Source organism: Vipera ursinii, assembly GCF_947247035.1.
Source record: "Vipera ursinii genome assembly, chromosome: 6".
In the NCBI taxonomy this organism is placed as follows: Eukaryota; Metazoa; Chordata; class Lepidosauria; order Squamata; family Viperidae; genus Vipera; species Vipera ursinii.
Window position 1 is genome coordinate 54,403,960 of NC_139515.1, and position 23,066 is coordinate 54,427,025.

At 38.4% G+C, this 23,066-nt stretch overlaps 1 protein-coding gene and 1 long non-coding RNA gene across 5 annotated transcripts in view; one reads left to right on the top strand and one right to left on the bottom strand.

The window, feature by feature from the left end:
- Positions 1 to 10,989: 10,989 nt before the first annotated feature.
- Positions 10,990 to 15,772, top strand: LOC310642766. Its single transcript, XR_014492958.1, has 3 exons — positions 10,990 to 11,085; positions 13,025 to 13,153; positions 15,067 to 15,772. It is a non-coding gene; the product is annotated as an uncharacterized lncRNA (long non-coding RNA).
- NTN4 (netrin 4) overlaps positions 13,451 to 23,066 on the bottom strand; it is a 37,913-nt gene continuing 28,297 nt past the window's right edge. For 3 of the 4 annotated variants that reach the window (XM_083366663.1, XM_083366661.1, XM_083366662.1), the window contains 3 exons: positions 22,176 to 22,244; positions 15,957 to 16,127; positions 13,451 to 15,158 (listed from right to left, as the gene is read on the bottom strand). In XM_083366663.1, the coding sequence (XP_083222789.1) occupies positions 15,025 to 15,158; positions 15,957 to 16,127; positions 22,176 to 22,244 (374 nt within the window). In that variant the 3' untranslated portion in view covers positions 13,451 to 15,024. Of the gene's footprint in view, positions 15,159 to 15,956; positions 16,179 to 22,175; positions 22,245 to 23,066 lie in introns of those variants that run through there. The other variant, XM_083366664.1, reaches the window with a different exon arrangement.

Sequence of the window (23,066 nt, forward strand, 5' to 3'; positions counted from 1 at the left end):
GGGTTCTCAAGCCCCGCCCCCTCGGCGCGTCAGGCCGCGCTCCCTCGGGCAGCTCCTCTGCTGCGGGGATTCCTCGTGTGAGTGGCGCTAGCCGTGCGTGCACTGGAGGTGGACAGAATTGCTATTGGTGCACTTGTCACGCTAGGAGCTTTCCGCGTCTCTCGAGTCGTGTTTCCTCTCTGCGATAGTCTTGGCTACCTGAACTATGGTTTTACTCTACTCATATCAGTTACCAGGATTCACATAGTGTAGCACGCTGGACCAGAGGCGGAACCACAATCGAGAACTGGAAAATGAGCTGCATGGCAAACTAACCGGCCATTTTTTAAAAACCTTTTTAGCTGATAAGCACAGTGACAGTCTTTATTTTGGCGGTGGAGGGCGGGGAGTGTTAGGAATGATGTAGCAGTTTATTCAATAAGCTAGCGCCTGGTTTAGCTAATTTGCCAGCCCAAATAAAGTGGAGCCTACTTAACGTTTAGAAGATGGAGATCATCAGACAATATCTGGGGTAAATGGGAAGAGGTTGGGATAGTGGGACAAATCCATACAGACAGTGTGACTGAAAGGTTTGCTCCCATGAAGGATTTGTCTGTCTATAGAATGTAAGTTTACATACTGTATGTTACAATGTTGTTTGCTCTTCAAAAGTGTGGTTTGTGAATCCAAATATTGTAGATAATACACCACAGCAGGGCTTTTTTTCTCATAGAACGCTCAGAACAGAGTTCCGGCACCTTTTTTGGATGGAACCTTGTAGGGTAGGCAAGGTGGGTTGTATGACATGTGTGAGTTCCGGCACCTTTTTCTTTTACAAAAAAAGCACTGCACCACAGTACTTAAAACCATTTGTTTAGTGACCATTCAAAGTTACAACCGCATTGAAAAAAGTGACCTATGACCATTTTTCATAGTTTTGATCATTGCAGCAACTCCATAGTCATGTGAATAAAATTCTGATGCTTGGCACCTGGTGCATATTTATGGAGTCATGGAGTCATGATCTCTATTTGTGACTTGACAAGAAAAGTCAATGGGGAAGCCAGATCCACTTAACAACAGTTGCAATGATTCACTGAACAACTATGCTAAGAAAGGGAGAAAACTCACTTAACAACTGCCTTGTTTAGCAACATAAATTTTGGGCTCACTTTTCATAATTCAAGGACTATCTGTATAAGGTTTAGTGTTTTGTGTGAATTCTGCCCAGTGTGCTTTATTCAGTAAAGTGTGGCTGGGTTCTGTTAAGTTATGACTTCGTTCTGTGTAAAGGCAACTGCCTTACAACCAGCTCATCCTACTGGCTGACTGGTACCAAAAAGATGCAGCAGATTCTGTAACTACAATAGCAGGTTCTGGTTGCTGAAATTCTGTAGTAGCATAGTGGTGGCACTGACAGCTGGCATGCAGCTGGTTAATGTTATGTTTGATCTTCCCTGCTGTGGTGTGCAGAAAGATGAGCTCTAGCAAAAAGAGTCATAATTAGGTCACTGTGTTAAGCATATGTTAAGCCTGATGGTCCAGTGGTTAGTATACAGTATTGCAGGCTAACTCTGCCCACTACTATCCCGACCTTCTTGAGGTTTACTCAGTCTTCCATCCTTTCTAGGTCAATAAAATAAGGACCCAGATTGTTGGGGGCAATATGTTGCCACTGTAAACAGCTTAGAGAGTGCTGTAAACCACTAAGAAGTGGTTTATAAATCTAAGTGCTATTAAGGATATATGATTTATTTGTTGTTTTGGTAGAGCACGGTGTTTCAGACACTAACATATTATACAATCTTTTAACATTTTTAAATTCCCATTAAGAATGTTCTATAATTAACTGACTCAAAAATAATGCTCTTTGTTTTAAATGAGTTTACTTACATGATAAAATATTAGAATATGGATTAATCTCCCAGTAAAATTAAAATTAAAGTAAAGCTATATGTAATGTAATGAGAAACCTGAAGGAGAAAGAAACTGTAAAATAACTGAAAAATCTGTAGATGAGAAAAATGCATATAAGAGGAAGACTGATATCAAATATATGTGTATGAAAAAGTAGGATTAAAAATAGTAGATATGGCTAACATTACAAGAGAGAGAAAATGCAGAATAATTTTGATGATTTTTTTTAAAATTAGAAATAAGTGAAGGGAACTAAACAAAGAACCTCCAGCAAAGTGAGTGGAATAAAAAATACAAGTAATGAAAATGAGGGGAAAATGAAATTTGAAAGAAACATTTTATAGATCTGTATGGAAGTAATGCTATATATGGAAAAATGAAAATGAAATAAATGTATAAATGTTAATGTCCAAGAAAAAATATGCTGTGATAACAGTGAAAAATTGCAAGGCTACAGATACAGAGAGTGTAACAAAAGAAGTCAATTTGGGCCTACTTAGTGGAAGAATGCATGATTCCCCTGTGTAAAGGGAAAGTAATTATAAGTAACTTAGTGTGCTAAATCTGGAAAGATATGTGGCAAAATTATCATTGAAAGAGGACAAAAAGTAATAGCAACATTTGAGAAGTATGATATGGCTTTATGTTGACACAGGTCTATGTAGATGAAGATTTTGGCTGTTTAGTAAGACATTGAGAAATGTATAATGTGAGGAAAAAAATTGAGAAAAGTTTATTGTTTAATGTGAGAAAAGTTTATTCCTTATTGGTTCAAAGAAAAAATAATGGAATGTTTTTTGAAATATGGCATCAAAGAAGGAGTTGGAAGAAGATGGAAGAAAAATATGCATGGCTATAAATTAGATGGTTTAAGATTGAGCAGGAAATAGGCCAGGGATGGGTAATAACTTCTTTACTCTTTAATAGAGGGGACACAATGGCTTGGGTTAAAGACACTGAGCTTGTCAGTCTGGATTTGAGATCTGAGCACCTCACAACGGGTGAGCTCCCATTTCTGCCTCAGTTCCTAGCAGTTTGAAAGCATGCAAAAGAGAGTAGATAAATATGTACCACTTCAGTGGGAAGATACTGTATTTTTCCGAGCTATTTTTTCCTGCAAACATCCTGTTCAAAAATCAGGTGCGTATTATACAAGTGCAGCGTCTTATACACGGAAAAATAATGGTAACCTCTGCAGCCCAGGGCATGCCTGTGTGGGTTGCCATGCTGCCTGATGCAGGTTTCAAGCCCCTGTGGGCTTGCCAGTAACAGGAGGAGGGAGGGGGCAAGATCGTCGGCTGGCTGAACTTCTCGATTTGCCGGCTCAGCTGTTCGGCACTCTGCCAAACAGCTGATTGGCGTGGAGAAACTTTCATGCCAGAGCGTCTTATACAAGGGTGCATCTTATAGATGGAAAAATACGGTAACAGTATTCCGTGCACCTTGGCGTATAGTCATGCTGGCCACATGACCACAGAAAATGTCTTCGAACAATGCCGGTTCCTTCAGCTAAGAAACAGATATTAATTTTTTTGGCTGAAAAACCATTTGCAACACATATTATATTGTGTAATACAATGAGGGGTTCATTAATGTACCATTAATGCAAATTCAGGTGCTTGGCAACGCATATATTAATGATAGATGCACTGTTCTAGGGTCACATGATCATTTGTAACCTTTCAGCCAGTTTCCGACAAAACTCAATGGGTGAAGCCATTCACTTAACAACTACATGATTCACTTAACTGCAGTGATTTGCTTAACATGTGGAAAAAAAGATCATAAAATGCAGCAAAAATGCACTTAACAACTTTTTTGCTTACTAATGGAAATTTTGGACTCAATTGTCATAAATCAAGGACTATCTGTATACCAGATGGAATTCCACTTCCCCTGAAAGAGCAAATTTGCAATCTGTAATCTGTGTTTGAATTCCCAGGTGTTAGAGTAGCAGATGGCTGAGGACGGTACAGTAGCAGATATATTACAAATACAATGCTGCCTGTACCCATCCTTAGCCATAATACCTGGTGGCAGTCACTATTCATTACTTTCGTTTTATATGGAACTAGACCTAAAAATGTTTGAGAAACTTCAATTCACAGAACATTTACCAGCTTAACTGTGATGCAGCATGCAATACCAGAGGGCTAAAATATATCACTGGTTGTCAGTTGTTTTCCAGACATAATTTAAGGCAGGGGTGTCAAACTCAATTTCATTGAGGGCTGCATCAGCATTGCGGTTGCCCTCAGGGGGCCGGGTGGGTATGGCCTGGGTGGGCGTGGCCTACTGGGTGGGCGGGGCTAGAGTGCATATGGCCTACTGGGTGGGCGTGGCCAGCTCTACATCGTTCGCATCAAGGGTGCCTATGGGGGCCTGGGCAGGAGTGGGAAAGATCTGAGGGTCTCTGGCAGAAGGAGGGTCTCTGGGCCAGGGCCAAGGCAGTGGGGGCCGTTCCCTCACTGTTTCCAGGATGGCTTTGCGGGCCACATGAAACCACTTCGCGGGCCGGATCCGGCCCCTGGGCCTTATGTTTGACATGTCTGATTTAAGGTATTAGTATCAGTCTCTAGGGCAGACATGTCAAACTTGCGACATCATGTGGCTTCCATGTGATGCATCCGGCCCATGGGCCGGCAGTTTGACGCCCCTGCTCTAGGAATATAATATTTCTAAAGTCTATTTCAAGAACTATGTATCTTAATATAAATTTGCCTTGCACTAAGAACATCAGTCTTAATGACTGCCTTCAATTTCCAAAGTACATTTACTGGGCCCACAAGAGGGAATGTTTTCTGATATTGCTCCCATGGTTTGCATCTCTGAAGCAAAAGAATACTATGTTGTACTTTCTGCTTTTTAGGAAGAGCGATGTAACGTTCCTCTTCAACCAAGTATTTTCACAATGATCTACTTTAATAGATTTCCAATAGCTTGTATATGCTTTGCTTTTATTGTTCACCTCTTTGATTGTACCAGGTGCTAAAAGACAGGCTAACAGTATTAATGCTGCTACTGCTACTTATGCTTCTACTGTTACAATAATTATAGACATCATTATGTTTATTTAGGGCCAAATCAAATGCCGGCATGTATGTATATTAAACACACGTTTGTTTTCTCTGCTGTAAACTGGAAGTAGTAGGCTACAGATGTAAGGGGGGGAAAATCTGTCCAGTGCTCATATTTTAATGTTATAGTGCACATCGCCCATGACAATGCCAGTTTGTTGTTCTATCAAAAAAAGGGTAACTATTATTTTTGATTAGTACATTTCTCTTCATTGAAAGAGAATGGACTATTTAAGGCAGACCTGGTGATGGACTGGATTATAATTTCAAGAACATGGTAACAGTGATACTGGTAAATCTGTCTATGCATATTTTTTTTCAAATCTCCCTGGAAAGGATTATTTTTAGTATTATATAGTCTGTTTAGTAGGAATGGTAGCATGTTTGCTTGTGTTAATTTCTTTGCTTTTTAAAAAAGTTTCTTAAAACAAGGCAGCACATAACAATATTTAAGTAAACTGGAAGAACTACTAGGTAGTTACTAATAGTGATAGAATAACTGGAGTGAGCATCTGCCCTGGAAAGCTGAAATTATGTTGGCTAGATATTCCCCTAAGAAATCTTTATGGCCTTTGACCAGAAGATGGCACTCCAGGATACCTTTTGCTTGCAGAAATTATTCCCACCCCACCCCAATGAAGGCAAATATGTGTCCCAGGATAACATTGCAGGTTCCAATTTGGGTCATTTACTAGTCTTCTGAACTTTAGGATTTGTGCTGGAGCCCATCTGCAGGGAAATTCTCTGACACCAAATGTCCCCCCCCCTTTTAGGTTTATCAAGTTTAATTTTCTTGAAAATTGTCATTTTTATAACTTTAAGATGTCATTAAAATAATTATTTTTTTATTTATTGAATTTGTGCTACCCATCTCATCTAGAATAAAAAAAATTGAAAGAAAACATGGGTTTCAGAAATCATATATACATATACATACATACATACATACATACATACATACATATACATATATATATATATATATATGGATTGCTAACAAAGAATTAAATTTTTTAGCAATCCAAAAAAATTTACACAAATATGAGCTGTCACTGCTGTGACTACTGCCTGTGGATGGCCTTGGGTTAGGCTGAAACAGGAAATAAGATTTGTCCCATGTGTGGGGCCTAGCAAGGTATTCTAAATACTTAACACACACTTAACACACATATATCTGGCAGTTTAAAAAAGAAAAAACAGCCACTATCACACACTTCTCCCAGAAGAACGTATTCAGGTCTTTTCCTGTGTAAGATTGAGGGTGTCTTGGCGACGTTTCAACAAGGTCCCACACGTCATCTTCAGGCTTGTGTCTTCGGCTTCATGCTTGTGCGAGCAAAGCATGATCGGAGCTGCCATCTCTCTATAAATATTGGTGGGGGTGTGTGGGGTGCTGGCTTTGTTACACACACACACACACACACACACACACACACACACACACACACATTTGATTCTGCCTTTCAGTTAAGAAGGGTCTCAAGACAGCTGAAAACAATTGAACATCTGACTATAATTGAACATTCTTCTATTTATTTGGGTCCGATTCTCAGAGGTGCCTGGATAAATCCCTACAGTTTCCTTGGTACTTCTTTTCAAAAGTGGTTTATCATTGTTTCTTTCCTAGGGTTGACAGAAAATAAGTAACACCCTTTGGTGGGTCCCAGGGGATATGCCTTTTCTGCTGTGGTACCGACCACATGGAGCGTTCTTTTCTCTGAGATTAGATTAGCTCAATCTCTTTTGGTATTCCAGAAGTTTAACTATCAGGTCCTGGGCTCCCAATGAACTGGAAACATGTTTGGATGGCTTTATTGCTAAGGTGGCCATTCTTATTGTCTGTTTGCCTAGGAGTTGCATATTTTTATGTGTTTGTATCTGTTGTTTTTATATCCTTTGTTTTATTTAGCAGTTGTATACTGCCCAGAGTCACTTTTTGAGAGATGGGCAGATATACAAATTTGATTAGTAAACAAGTACCGTATTTTCCGGCGTATAAGACGACTGGGCGTATAAGACGACCCCCAACTTTGAGATGATTTTCATGTGTTAAAGTCTTATACGCTGGAAAATACGGGTAAGTAGGAAGTCAGGGCTGCTTCTCAATTAGGTGAAGGTTTATCAAGAGCTTTTGGCCTCGAGATCAGCTTTGCTCTGCCTCGCCTAAACCTCGTCTCCTCTTGCGTTGGTGCCCCCTTCTACTTCAGCCACACGCGCTGGCTGTTTCAGCCAGGAGTGACGAGCATTGTGGCCCAACACTTTGGGGAGGCACCAGGTCTGAAAGAAGGTGGTTCTTTCCATAGGTTAGTTAATGAACAGGGTGGCGGAGGAGTGGGGGGGAAAGAAACGGGCTCAGCCCTGCGCCGCAAGCTTAAGATTCACACATACCCCCTCCCCAAGGCTGCCTTCTACTTCAGGGCGGAGGGGCGACCCTGGGCTGCTGAAGCCCCAGCGCCAGCTTTTTGCTGCGGTCTGCCTGTCGCAATTCCCGAGCTGCGCCTTCCCAGGTGGGTGTTGCTGTAGGTTTGCCGCAGCACCACACCCTGAAGTCAAACTCCCAGGGTCAGGTGAAGCTTAGCTCTGCACGAACATGTCAGGTCGGCCTCCGCCTGGCTTCCCGCGCTCCCTTGAGCTCTTGTGCTCGCGGAGCGCCAGCGGCTCGGCACACGCTTAATTCCCGCTCCCTTCCAAAAAAAAAAAAAAAAGGGCTGCTGCCGTAGGACGCCGATAAGCTGGAGCCTCAGCCTCGGTTGGGCTGGTCGGTTTATTTATGAGGAGGTTGTCTTTTGCCATTCTCGAGCGCTGAATTTGTCCATTTCCACTAACATCTCTGCTCCCGAGGATTTACTATTTTCCGGCGTATAAGGCGACTGGGCGTATAAGACGACCCCCAACTTTTGAGAAGATTTTCATCCGTTAAAAAGTCATCTTATACGCCGGAAAATACGGTAAAAATAAGTGTCTATGGAGATTCTCAATCATCCAGCTCATGGTTGTCCCAAAGGTGCTTTTTCAAAAAGCAACTGGACTTTGTCTTTCCTTGAAGACATTTCACTTCTCATCCAAGAAGCTTCTTCAGTTTTGACTGAATGGTGGAGGATGGAAGAATTTATATTCCATGTTGTCATCTGGTTGTTAGCAGTCTTTCAGGGAGTCATTGAGGCCACCTGGTGGTTTATCTATCCCTCAGGGTCACCTGAATAGTGCAAATGGGTGTAGAACGTTCTCGGAGCCCAACGCAAACAAGAAATGTTCAGAGAATAGTAAATTTTATCTTCCCAAGTATCCTCTTTACCACTTGCTTTCTATGAATTCTAGGAACCTTTAACACTTTTATCATATTTCCCTTTCTTATTAGTTAACAGAGAAGGACAAGATACATCCTACTACAGTGTTTGGTTTTACTAGTTTGAAGAGATACAGTTTTAGCTCCAAAATGTTATTTTTGTCTACCATAAAACAATATATATTTAAACAGTGCAGCAAAATAAGGCAATTCCAAAACAAAAAGAAGTTTTGATTCAAAGCTCTCCTAACAATGACAAACATTGCAACAATGAAATTGTACTAAAATGTTATCCAACTTTGATAGCATTTGAAATAATTATCCTTTGGAGCTGTAAAAATACAAAATATACATACACAGATGAAAATGGAGTAACTTTTTGATAATTTAATTGACAGTCATTTTTTACAGACTTCATTAATGTATAATTTCAGCATTAAAAAAGTCATGTCAGAGAATTCACTATGGCAGAATTATTTTAAAATGTTATTTTCATATTCAGCTAAATTTTTTAAAAGATTTATTACTATGCAGCTACTATAGATCTGTTTTCATTAGCTAGCTATCTCGTAAACATGATATTACTTATCATGGTATGATAAATATAAATAACCTAAGGCATCTTATTCGAGGGAAAATTCCAGTCCCTTACCATAACATATTATATTGCTAACATATTTTTAAAAAATGAGGGACTATTTTCAGGATGATTACTTTTCTAGATTCTTAGATGATCAAAAAATGGCAAAAGTGAAAAATAAATATTTTTTGTTATTTAAATGTGGTTTACTAGATAGTGATACAGGTGTTTTTTTAAAAAAAAACTGAGCAGGATTCAATGGCATGTTTTTCTTAGTAAAACTGAATTTTGCTAAAAGAAAGAAGAATGGCTTCCATACACTTTGAGCATCTGCTGTATCGGAAGGGGGAGATTTTGAAGGTCTACAAAGGATAGCAGGCAGCAGGAAATTTATAATTTCACTCTAACTGAAAGGTAATATGTACATTATTCTTACATATCTGTTTTTCCAGTGTTGCATTTCTATTTATAAAGTTATAAGCAACCATTTAAAGAATATCCAAAAGGTGCTTTTTCACAAGGCAACTAGACTTTCTTTTCTCTCTTCTCATCAAACAAGCTTCGTCAACTCTGACTGGATGGTGGGAAATGGAAGGATTTATATTCCTTGCAGACAGCTGCTCATTTGTACTCTTTTAGAGTCATTGATGCCACCTGGAAGCTTATCTGTGCTTGATGGATGAGAAGCAAACCATTTTCAGGCTTCCAGTTTGCAATCACGGCGCTGGCGGACGTATGAGGAGATCACTCCCTCCACCGTCTAGTTTTCTCCCGTCGGAGGACCCTGAAGAGGGTACGAAGTCACCTTGGAGGGGCGACGAGCGTGAAGACCCCCGAGTGATCGCGGAAGGGCAGCAGCCCTCCTGTTTCATCTGGGGCAGCTCTTCGAACTGATGGGGAAAAGATTGGCCATTTATGGCCCATCATCAAGCCGCTGACAGCCGAGGCCAAACTTACTACCAAACACCTTGAAGACAACATGGAAAATTGGGTGAGATTTTACCTTCTCTCTACCCTAAGTACCTTCCTGTTAAAAGCATTTTGAAAATCTATCCCCTTCTGAGAAGAGAGGGAAGGGAACTCCATTACCCCACCCTCTAAAATGGCAGTTCCTGCTTACTCAGAGGAAATAAAGCTTTGAACAGATTAACTTACCACAATTGGATATCTATCGTCTGTTTGGAATTTGGGTACCCAAAAAGTTCCTAGTCTCACTGGAATCTGCTATTTTGCTTTATTTGCAAAAAGAACTTAAACCGGATAAAGATCTAGCCCAGGATCTGAAAAAGACTCTAAATGCTATCAGGGACATCTTGTGGCAAAGCTTGGTACAGCAGTTTTATTAACTCTGTCAAAGAGACTTGTTTACTGCCCTGATCTGACCTTTGTATTATCTATGAGAGATTTAATTTTGAGAGAGCAGCTGGGTAATGCAATTGGTAGGAACAGTGGAGGTAAACACTTATTGACTTTTGTTTAATAAATAGCCTTCTCTAGAAAGACCGTCTCTAACTGTGTCAGAAATGGAGGATTAATTTGCTTAATATTGAAGATTTAGATGTACAAGGGAAATATAAACTATTAAAAAATAGGTTTGAATTATTGATTAGCCCAGAGGATATAATCAAGGTGGTGATGTATTAGGATGGGAAGTAGAAAATGTTTATGGAATAGAATAAGAATATAGTTAAATAACTAATATGTGGTATTTTAGATATTATAATTTTCATGAAATGAGATAAAGGAAATTTGGGTTACCTGAATGTTACATACTCTGAATATTAAAGATCAAACTGGAAATATGTAATTAAAAATTAAAATTAGGTAAAATTTAATAACAGGGCATTAATTGTTCATTGAGATTTATTAAGATATGTATAAGCAAAAAATATATAACTGTGATAATGAAGTTTATACTAAGTTTTGATACAATTAGCAATTTGTTTGCTTAAATATGAAATAGCAGATGTTAAGGGAAACAGAGAAGAAATATTTGATGATGTAACCTGAGATACCTACCAGTTGTATTACTGAACTATTGTTCAACCCAGTTACCACATTGCCTTCTAAATACTTATATGTAAAACTGGAAAATTCATAAAATATCTTTTTAAAAAAGAGAGAAGCAAAGCGTCTTCAAAGAGAAAAAAGAAAGCCCAGTTGCCTTGTGAAAAAGCATCTTTGGGACAACCATGACCTGGATGACTGAGAATCTCCATAGACATTTAAAGAATAGCTCTTACAAGGTAGTTACAGTATAAAAGATACAAGCACATAGCCATCTCAGTTCTATTTATTTTGTGTTTTGCATTTACTTTCTATTAAATTGCAAACCAGTATTTTAAATTAAGAACTGCCTTGATTGAATCAACAAAGTTGATTGAAAAGTTCCATATAAACTAGAAAGAGAGTAAATTGGTGGCAAATAGAAATGTGGGCATTGACTGACTTTCTCAGATTTGTTGAAGTTGTTCTGTTTTTGCATAGTTCACCAGAAAGAATCAAGATGGAAATTATTACAATAAAATATGGGTAAAGGATAGGTGTATATACCCTCTTAGCCTTTGACAAAGGAGAAAGCGTAAGATAAATAAGATGCAAAGTAGGCAGGAGATGGTATTTTATTTTGCAACTACCGTGTTTCCCTGAAAATAAGCCCCACTCCCAAAAAAGTCCTACCCTGGGGTATAATATAATATATATAAGCCCTACACCCAAAATAACTCCTAATTAGGACCCCGCCCAATCCGTCCCACCTCGCTGCTGCAATGGGGCCAGAGGTCGCACAGCATATTGTGTCGCTGGGCAGGTGATCTGTGGGGCAAAGCATGAAGAAATCCCCTACAGCAGTGCACAGTGGTAGCGGAGCCTTTCACCATCACTCCCCCCTGGCTCCAAAACGGAGGGGGACCGGGCCTATCCCGCCCACCCTCTGTAGCATGGCAATCCGGCTCAGGAGGAGAGTGAAAGGGAAGGTCACCGAGCAAGGAATGGACTGGCTGGGGGGGGGCTGAAGGAAGCGGGTGCAGGGTGCATGGGGCAGCTTCATCCCCTTTTTTACCTGCCTCGCGGCAGCGGCACAATATACCACATAGCCTCCTGCTGTGAGCAGCCAAAGAAGTGGGCCAGCAGCCATGCAGGCTCTTGCTGGATGGGGCTGCTGGTGCTGCCGCGAGATGAGGCAGGTGTCACGAAAAATATAAGACGCCCTCCGAAAATAAGACCTAATGCCTCTTTTGGAGGCAACAATAATATAAGACAGGTCTTACTTTTGGGGAAACACGGTAGCAAAGTTTGACATTGTAACAAGAGCATAGCATTTCTGTTACCATAGCAGCATACTTAACTTCAAAATCATGGCATGCTAAATATTTTAATTTCTAATCTTTTGCTTTGAGCAGATTACATTGTAGTAATGTTTCAGCATGTCTTGGAAGTTTTTCCATATATAGAATATTTCCAGAAATATTTGCCTACTTGTTTTTCTTTCTGTGGCTCCCCACCCCTCACCCATTAATGTGGAATAGTCATAAATATTTTCTTACTGAATTGTGGGAAAGGACTTGACCTTTCTGCAAGGTTAGATTTCAGAACTCACTGTCACTAAAGAAACCCAACAAGGAAATATAGAAACCTGGAGTAGTGGCAAATATGGTTGCTTCTCTTTTCAGTTGATCTTTAAAGTAGGGAGTACTAAAAAGAAATCACTTGACTGTATTTGATTGAATATCTAAAAATATAGGCTGCAGATTTGTTCCAAAACTATTGGTTATTTATGGCAATGCTAGCTCTCCATTTAGATACTGTAGTAGTACTAGATTTTCCATCATTTTTAGTAACAGGAAGGTGTATTCCTCTGAAGTAATTATATTAAAATTCAACCTTGTTCTGTAATTCTCCACTGAAAACCATCTAAAGTAGGCACTTGCATAGTTGCAAGACTAATATATGTAACCAAATATAGTCATTCGAATGAGATGAGAAGTGTCAATCAAGTGTAACTGGTAAACGTCTTTCACTTCATTGCAACCTAGAGAGGAGCAAACCAATCCTTCACAGAAGGAGCAAGTTGCTACAAATAATTTCATAGTTTTTTTCTTTATTAAAATTTGAAAGATCATCTAAATGACTACAGAAGAGCAATTATTTGTAGAGAACCATGACACTATCCCTCATATATTACAGCTAATTTCAAGCAGGAACCTGTGATGCTTGGTATTTAGTTCCACAAGAGAAATAAGACTGCAGTTCTATATCCATGTATCCTGGAGTAAGCTCTGTGAATCTCAGCAGGACTAATTCATCCATTAATGGGTATGTATTTGCATTTAAGCATCATGTGTGGAAAGAATCCCATATGTTCTAGTAATCAGTATTACAACTTAAATACACAGAAAATGTACTGGTTTTCAACTATTTTACATTTAAGATTTTGACAGGATATAATATTGCAAAAGCGTATCATGACAATGTTTAGAATTGTAACATATTTATTATATACATAAAATAGAAAAACAGCATTTAAAAAAGTATCATTTTTGAGAATCCATAGGATCACAATAAAAAAATAACAGGTGAACCAAGGATGACTGTTTTGTTTGTATTGTATGGTGCCTTTGACTTTACTTTGTATATGTTCATATAAATAGAATATGTTAGTGGTTGTGTTTGTGCTAACAGAACAGTGTAGACACCAGTGATGAAGTTCTTGATATATAAAATATACTCAATTTTGGAAGAGTGTGTACACTGTATGTAGAAGCAAAAGATGACAATTTAAGAAGACAATTTAAGTCTAAATATTACAAAACTAGAAACTAAGTCCAGCATAATGCTAGGCAAGTTCACCACATTTTTCATGAATTTTTTTTATGTTTATGAAGACTTATCATAACTGGTATCAAGCAAATCAAATTATTATTTTGAAGTTGGGGCTCTACTGTAAATATATTCTTTTTCACAAGTTATCTTTAGCTTTTCTGAATGGATTTTGCTATGTTATAAGGAAAGCAATTATCCTGACCTAGTAGGTTTAGCAAGATTCTGTTCCCACATCCTTTTCCTGGTTATGTCCCTGTTCCCCAATATTAGATTGCTCACACTGGAAGGGGGCAAACAATAAGGTGCTTCATACATAAAATATTTGAATTCAAAATTCTGGTAAAGGGATAGATTCCATTTTCACTTCTTGTCTGAAGTGCTCATGACTGCAACATCCTGCACACCACAGCTCCCCAAAGCCATTGATTTAACCAACTTGAGTCAGCATTCTTTTGTATTTCAGTGGGGATTCTATGTACTGCTTTTATAAATTTGAGCATTAATATATTGGTAATTTCCATTTATATCTGCAGAAACCTGAATATAAACCTAACCAAATTCTCCTTTATGATTGCAATACACTAATGTAGCATTCAGTTAATCTCGTTCATTACAACAGTACAAATAACAGCAATTACTTTATCCATTGCAAGTGTACATATTTCCAAAGAAGAAAATGAAAGCTTCAACTTTTACATAACTGAAGTTATTTTGAATCTTATCCATACACGTCTCTATGGCTTAAATAAAACATTTAAATCGGATATTAAATCTATATTGATTATGAGAACTTTAAGGAAGTAATGATAAGGCAAATTCTGCCAGATTAATGGGTTTTACTTCTAAGTATCTTGGGCCAGTCCAGAAAATACTTGTGAGGAAATTCTGTTCACAAAATTCTTTGATCACACCAAACTGATGATTGTTGATAAGATGGAAATGCTAGAGCTGCAGGAATGCAGAAGTGGATGTATATCTTATTACCCCAGTTGTGGATTGTTACATTTACTTCATACTTTTCATCCTATTGCATAGAAAACGGGGATTGTGTAAGAGAGTTCCAACTATTTCTACAATCTGAAATGAGGTGTTTTGAGTCAAGGTGAATGAGCTATGAATACTACATTTGGCACTGTTCCCTCACATTCAGTGGTGGGATTCAGCCAGTTCACACCACTTTGGCAGAACCGGTAGCTAATTTTTTGTTGCCTAGACCCAGAATGGACTTGCGGAAGCAGCATCCACACAGAGAACCAGTTGTTCACATATTTGAATCCCACCACTGCTTACATTCCAGTTTTAATCTCAAGAGGTTGTTCATAAAGTTTTACATGTATGTTTTTATGCATAAACAAATGCCCTTTTCAGCCACATTTTTTAAAAATCTGTAAAATCTTTTTCCCCAGAGCTGATTTCCACTGGTGAACAAAGCTTTTCATATTGACTGTCAGTCTCCTTGTCTGAATATCTTCATATCCAGCCACAAGATATTTCAAACCTGCAGATAAAATAGGTATATGTTATATCTTAATGATTTGTTCTTAATATATATTGGATAAATATTAGTTATCATGAAACATAAAAAATTATTTAATTACAAAAAAGAGGAGAAAATAATGTACATGAGAATACTATCCAGAGTCACTTAGATGAGATAGGCTGTGTAGAAATTTAATAAATAAAGTAGTTTTAGATAGAATTTTCATTGTGTTTATTGTAGCAAATACAATTCTCTATTACCAGTTAGTCAATATATTGTTGTTATTGCTATGTGCATGATATTTCCAAGATAATGACAGTATTATTATAGCAACTGTCATTTACAAGAGATTGTATTTATAATATCTCCTTTAAATAAAATATGTTTGCTTCACTAATTGTATATGGCTTCAGCAAAATTACATGGGAAAAGGCATATCACTTTGTTAATTAAAACACCTATAGAGTAATTTTTGTTTCTCCAAAAAATTAAGTTACCTGCACTATTTTGCGGGTTTAAGTTAAATTATGTTGGGAGAATAATTATATAGAAGATCCACACTAATAAAAGTAGTTAGTACATGTTATAATTGGTAAGCAATGAAGGAATTGCTGGGTATTATATTAAATTGCTTTAATAATATAGACAGTGTGGCAGTTTTATTTTCAGAAGCGTCAAGCTTTTTTTTAGCACATGGAACAAAATGAAATTTATATAATATACAATCAGCGCAATATTATTTAGTTACCTGCATGATTTATACAATAAATTATATATAATTAAAATTTTATGAAATAAGTATATAGAAATATCTACCAGGATTAAGTATTGGGCAGGTACAACCTCTGGTAGTCCATGATTCTGGGTAAAGAATCTGTTTTCCATGGAAAATCTTCAGTTTTGTAGATTTCAGTACTTTCTGGATCGCCACATTGACCTCAGCATGAGTCCCTTTATCATGAGCAGACAAAATCTTTGCCTTTACCACTGTGGGAAGACAATTTCAGAAGGAAGAATATATCTTCTCTTTTTATTCCACTGGAATGGAATGAAACATAAATATTGACTAAAAGCAACATGTGCAGTGTAGATCCTTTCAGAATTACTTTTTAATTACTTTTAAAAGCCGTACAGTGATGTTTTATGTATTTTCCATATTTCATTGTACACTGCATAATGCATATACACACATGCTTATACATGCACAAATATATGTGATACAAGAAGAGGAGAGCAATCAACCGAAGTAGTGTCAGATCCTCTCTGTAATACAACAGTTACGACCATAATGGAATGTGGGAGGACCTTAAGTGAATCATGTTAAATGAACAAGCCCCAGTCCCTGCCCTCCCCAATGCATTTGTTAAATGAATCATAGTTGTTAAGTGTGCATGGTGTACCTTAGGGTGGGGAAGAACTAGTGAAGGAACAAGACCATCTGCCTCTGGCTTCCCAAGGTCTCCCCCCCACCCACTGAGATGTTCCATCTTCCGCTTCCCACCCACTGTGTCCCCACAGCTGTTTGGGATTTCTCTGCGCCAACCCCCTGTCCCTGATTGGTCACTTACTTTTTTAAGATCTCCAGCGTTCATATGTCAAAGGACTGGAGGACAGGCCACTCCATTGCTGGACCACATGGCAGAAAAGTGGCCAAGTTTTTCTTAGACACTGGCAAAGCTGTTTTCCTTTTGTCGTTAAGTGCTAGCCTTCCCCCTGGAAATAATGGCAGGGTAGGCAAAACATGCAGCCAATGGCAAATTTTGCCTTCCTACATGCTTGCCTCCTTCCAGCGAACATATGCAGCCAATGTGAATGCAAGCATGTAGGAAGATGGGATTTGCCATTGGCTGCATGCGTCTACTAGGAAGAGGCAAGCATGTAGAAAAGCGAGATTTGCTGTTGGTTACCTATGTTTGCTGGGAGGAGGCAAGCCTACAGGAAGGTGAGATTTGCCATTGGCTGCATGCCTCCCCTCCCCTACCATTATTTCCAGGAGGGAGAGAAGGTTAGCATTTAGCAACAAAAGGCTACTATAAGACTAGCAGAGCTAATGGTGGGGAGGAGGAAAGGCTAGCATCTATCAATGAAAAGAAAACGGCTTTGCCAGCATTTGAGAAAAGATGGCCGCTTTTCTGCCACGTGGCCCAGCAATGGGCCTGTCCTCCTTTCTTACCCCAACATTCTGCGTTCCAGAAATCTTTGAAAGATAACAGAGTTCATTGACAGGGATGAGGAGGAGCATGTGGAACCAGGTGGGTTAGCAAAGCAGGCTCAGTGCCTGTGGGAACCTTACGGAACAGGATGGGCGGAAAAATAAGTGGGCATTTTGCTGCATCTCTGCAGGCAATCATAAGGGTGAACAACTGCAGAGGTGCTGCAACACGCCACTTTGGGACCAGGTTGTAAGTACTCATTTTTGGGAGGGGGCTCTATTGTAATTTTGAACCATCGCTAAGTGATCTGTCATAATTTGAGGATTATCTGTATATCTGATTTGTTCTATGACCTGATTGCTAAGATTATGTATTATTGTTTATCTCTGTTTACAATACCATGAGCTTTAGCTTATTCATAATTTTAGATTTTTGCATAAAAAAACCCCAAGTGATGCTTTTCCACTATATTATTACAAAAGTTGATTTCTTACAAGCAAAATAATTCAGACATTTAAAGTTACCTTTGTAAATAAAAAATGGGAGTTTCTACTTATTTCTTTCCGCACTGAAACATGGGTAGTTTTCAAGTTAGAACCCTAGAAATAGTTCTGTCATCACAAATAATTGCCAGAAGTAAAGGGATATACATTAGGGAAGAATAGAATTGATACTGTACATCAAATTCTATTTTTTACATGGAACATGTCTTATTAATAGGACACATAACCAATAATAAAACATATACTCTGTTGGAAAAAGTATAACTAGCACTCAAAATATGTTGGTAGCTTTCACAGTTTATTAAAAAGAAATTCCCAAATCAAAGGATATAATATAATATGACTATGCTAAAGCCTTTGATTGTGTGGATCATAACAAACTGTGGCAAGTTCTTAAAGAGATGGGAGTACCAGACCATCTTATTTGTCTCTTGAGAAACCTATATGCGGGTCAAGAAGCAACAGTGAGAACTGGACACGGAACCACTGATTGGTTCAAAATTGGGAAAGGAGTCCGGCAAGGCTGTATACTGTCGCCCTGCCTATTTAACTTATATGCAGAGCACATCATGAGAAAGGCAGGGCTAGATGAATCAAAAGTTGGAATTAAGATTGCCGGAAGAAATATCAACAACCTAAGATGCGCAGATGATACCACTCTAATGGCAGAAAGTGAAGAAGAACTAAAGAGCCTCTTGTTGCGGGTGAAGAAGGAGAGTGCAAAACTTGGGTTGAAACTTAACATTAAGAAAACGAAGATCATGACATCTGGCCCTCTCAATTCCTGGCAAATAGATGGGGAAGAAATGGAGGTAGTGACAGATTTTATTTTCCTGGGCTCCAAGATCACTGCAGATGGGGACTGTAGCCAAGAAATTAAAAGATGTTTGCTCCTGGGGAGGAAAGCCATGGCAAATCTAGACAGCACACTAAAAAGCAGAGACATCACCCTGTCAACAAAAGTGCGTATAGTCAAGGCTATGGTCTTCCCAGTTGCAATGTATGGCAGTGAAAGTTGGACCATAAGAAAGGCTGAGCGCCAAAGAATTGAGGCCTTTGAACTGTGGTGCTGGAGAAGAATCTTGCGAGTCCCTTGGACTGCAAGGCGATCAAATCGGTCAGTCCTAGAGGAGATCAATCCTGACTGCTCTTTAGAAGGCCAGATCCTGAAGCTAAAACTCAAGTACTTTGGCCACCTAATGAGAAGGAAGGATTCACTGGAGAAGAGCCTAATGCTGGGAAAGATCGAGGGCAATAGAAGAAGGGGACGACAGAGAATGAGGTGGCTGGATGGAGTCACTGAAGCAGTAGGCGTGAGCTTAAATGGACTCCAGAAGATGGTAGAGGACAGGAGGGCCTGGAGGAATGTTGTCCATAGGGTCGTGATGGGTCGGACACGACTTCGCAGCTAACAACAACAACAAATATAGCTTAGCAGTTAAAAAATTTAGTGTCCTCATAAGCAATTTTACATTTTGATTTATATTGTGTGCATGATTAGTATATCATTTCACACTAATATCCAGTTCTGCTAATATTAGGAATGATCCCTTTCATGCATGCTATTGTGTGCAATTTTTCCTGGTATTTAAACATATTTACTGCTGATATCAGCACCAATATGGGGACATCTACAGGATTTAGAGGGAAATATGAAATCTGCTACTTGTCAAAAGAATATCTTCTTTATCACAACAGGATTTGCTGCTGGTGGTATATTTTCTGTAGTTAACACATAATAAGATTCTTCTCTATTCTATTTTAACAGTGCAGCAGACAGCAGCTTGCAATTTTTTAATATGACCACAACACATTTGCCTTCTCCCTGTTTGTCTTAACATTCAGCCTAAAGAGAAAACATTGTGAAATCAATAATAGAAAAAGTCTGGTATTGCTCTTGCACTTGTACAGAATGCTGCCTTGGTAGCTATAATTAGCTGCATGTTATTTACCCTGAACAATTTACAATAAAATTTTGGACTGTACAGCTTATTCTTACTGATTTCTCCTCAGGCTATTTTTCAACTTAGTCCAGACTAAGAGAAAAAATCCATGTGTTGCTTCCTTAAAATAAGACATGTGTAGTTGGAACAAATGCAGTTTCCTATCTGAAAGAAGCAAACTGTTTCTCCAAGCCAAATCCTATCCTACTCTATAAAAAGATACTGAAAATCATGGTATAAGTCAAGATACCTTCTTACCTATCCAGTATAAAATGATTTCTATTTATTTTTGTGAATCATGTTTGTAGGATTAAAGAATTTGAAATGAATGTTTGCTAAGGAATCTTCTGCAAGAGAAAAAAATGTACTTGAATCCTGCAGTTGCCACCTGAATTCTTATAATATCTCTATTCTTAACACTTGTCTGATTTCATTTCCATATGAGGAAATTTTTTGTCCAATTAACTGTTGGGCCAGATACAACAGTTCAAAGCACTGGAAACCTGCCAAGAAAAACCTGATAATTTTTGCACTTTCCAGTCTATATAGCACAATCAAAATGGTACATTAATTACTTCTTAATATCAGGATATACCACCTGCATACCTATAAATTAAAAAAGTAGAATTTAGACAATGAAAACTGCTTATAATTTACTTCAGGGGTGTCAAACTCAATTTCACGGTTGCCCTCAGGGGGCCGGGTGGGTATGGCCAGGGTGGGCGTGGCCTACTGGGTGGGCGTGGCTAGAGTGCGTATGGCATACTGGGTGGGCATGGCCAGCTCTACATCGTTCGCATCAAGGCTGCCTATGGGGGCCTGGGCAGGAGTGGGACAGATCTGAGGGTCTCTGGCAGAAGGAGGGTCTCTGGGCCAGGGCCAAGGCAGTGGGGGCCGTTCCCTCACTGTTTCCAGGATGGCTTTGCGGGCCACATGAAACCACTTCGCGGGCCTGATCTGGCCCCCGGGCCTTGTGTTTGACATGTCTGATTTACTTTAATTCATTTATTACAAATGAGTACAAGCAGCTTAGAAACAACATGAGAAAGTAAAGTTGTTATGTTATATTGCTTCATATTCACGTAATTAAATATGTGCCATAATTTTTTCCATATTTTTAAACTAATTTCTGTAATTGTTCAGCCATACAATAGACATGAATTTTAAAGTTTCATTTTGCCTCATCAGAGATGCAGCATTCAGCCTAAGTGCAAAGGAACTGCTAGGTGTGAAAAAAAGAAACCAGCACTATGCAATCCAGAAGCTGCCTGTGTCCTCTGCTTAGAAAATAAAATTATAAGCATAGAATCAACTGCAAAGTGAGGATGCATTGGTGTTAAAGCAAAGAATAAAACACTTTTGGAACCATGCTTCTTGGTGCTAGACTACCAAGCAAACACTGAGGGGAAACAGGCATAACTGATTGACTTGTCAGATAAATTGCTCACTAAAGATAGAGAAGCAGCACCATGTGGATTATGCTGTGGTTCTAAAAACTAAATGTTAAGCACGTTAGAGTGTTTGTATCTAAAGTATATGTTCAGGTTCCTAAAGTAATAGAACACCAACTATTTTGGATGATTAAAATGACAGCATATTAACTAGCCAATAAATGAGCTGGGCTGCAAAGAGTAAAGAATCATTGTTCTACAAAAGTTAAATTATATAATATGGAAAGGTAAAAGCCAAATACTAATTTGGATATCATGAATTAATTCAGACATCTCACTAGAAGAAGAAACAATGCAGAACCTCAATAATTAAAGTTACGTGCAGCTGCTGCCCTAAAGGGCTATGGTTTTCAGTGGAAATGAATGACTAGAGAGAAGATATTGAAGAAGATGCAGTAAAGAAGTGTCTATCAAAAGATCTTTTGTCTTAGACAGAAAGTAAAAGACAGGAAACCTCCTTATGGCGGAGTGCTAGATGCCAAAGCAGAAAAATAGGTACAAGGCAAGAAAGAAGAGTTAGCTCAAGGAAGAAAAATCATTAGACAAATTCTCCCATTATATTAGCTCCTTTCCTTTTAATCTTCTTGGAATCCCTCAAAGACTTGGTTATGTCATCAAACCCAGGGACTTGTTTAGATGGCTGCACTATTGAGATTGAGTTATTTTCCAAATGGATTATTTGGTTATGATGTAGGCTGGGCAGCCCTTGAATACCTTACCGCTGTGATATTCTATTGTGGGGAAGTTTCCAGTGTTGAAACCTAAGGGTCTTGGACTACATCTCCACAGTCCTTATTTTCTGACACAGTAAATGTATGTAAGTTTTGTGAACTAGTACTAAGGCATTGAAAATTCTGCACTTGGTATGTAGCATTATCTATTCCTTATTTTTCCAAGTACAGTAGTTTTAATTTTCTATTATAATTATATATATTTCTGTACATGTATGAAATGTATGTGTGTATGTGTATGTATTTTAACTCACCATAAGTATATTTCATGGCACAAAAGATCTTAAAATGTTGCAGAACTTGGTCTTTACATTCACACTTGCCTGTGGAAACATCAAAACACCTGTTACCATGAATCACCAACACTTCTAACTGCTATTACATCATATTACAGTCACCAAAAGAATGTACGGTTGCCCATATTCCCTGAACTGAACTTGGAAGGAACGTATTATACATAAGAATATATAATATTTAGTGTATTATAATTTGGAAGAATACATTTATTTCAAGAAACGAATTATTTTTGCATGAACTATTCCTTGTGTATCATGGTGAGACTGCAAGTCCTGAATTGCTCAGAATATTTGAAGAAGCTCCTTGAAGTTTTAATAGGCTAACAAATGGGGAACATTTTGAAGGAGGTTAATTTTGGAATTAATATTTCTAAAATTCTAGCTATGCATTGGATCGCATTGCCTACAAATACTAATTGCAGTGGAAAGACTATGGGAGAGGATAGGTCTCCATCTCCTGCTTGCAAGCGCAGCAGAGGCATCTGGATAAGTACAATGAGAAACAAAATGCTGAAATAAGAAATAACTCTTGGCCTAATCCAGCAGGACTTTTCTTGAGTTCTTGTGGCTTTCTCCCACGGTTTCCATGTGTTCTTTGTTTGTTTCATAAAAGAAACAGAAATCTTTGGAATATATTCTTCCGCTACCAACAATACTAAAATGTCTTCCGAAGAGAAACTTATGATAGGCTAGTTCAGACTAAATCTTCTGACACTTCATAGTTTCTCTGGCATTCTTAATCATTTTAACAATAATTTCTCCCTTCAGCACTAGAAAGAATATAAAAAGGAAAGAAACTTTATTTATATTCCTGCCCAATCCAGCAAAACTGACTTTAATAAATATTTT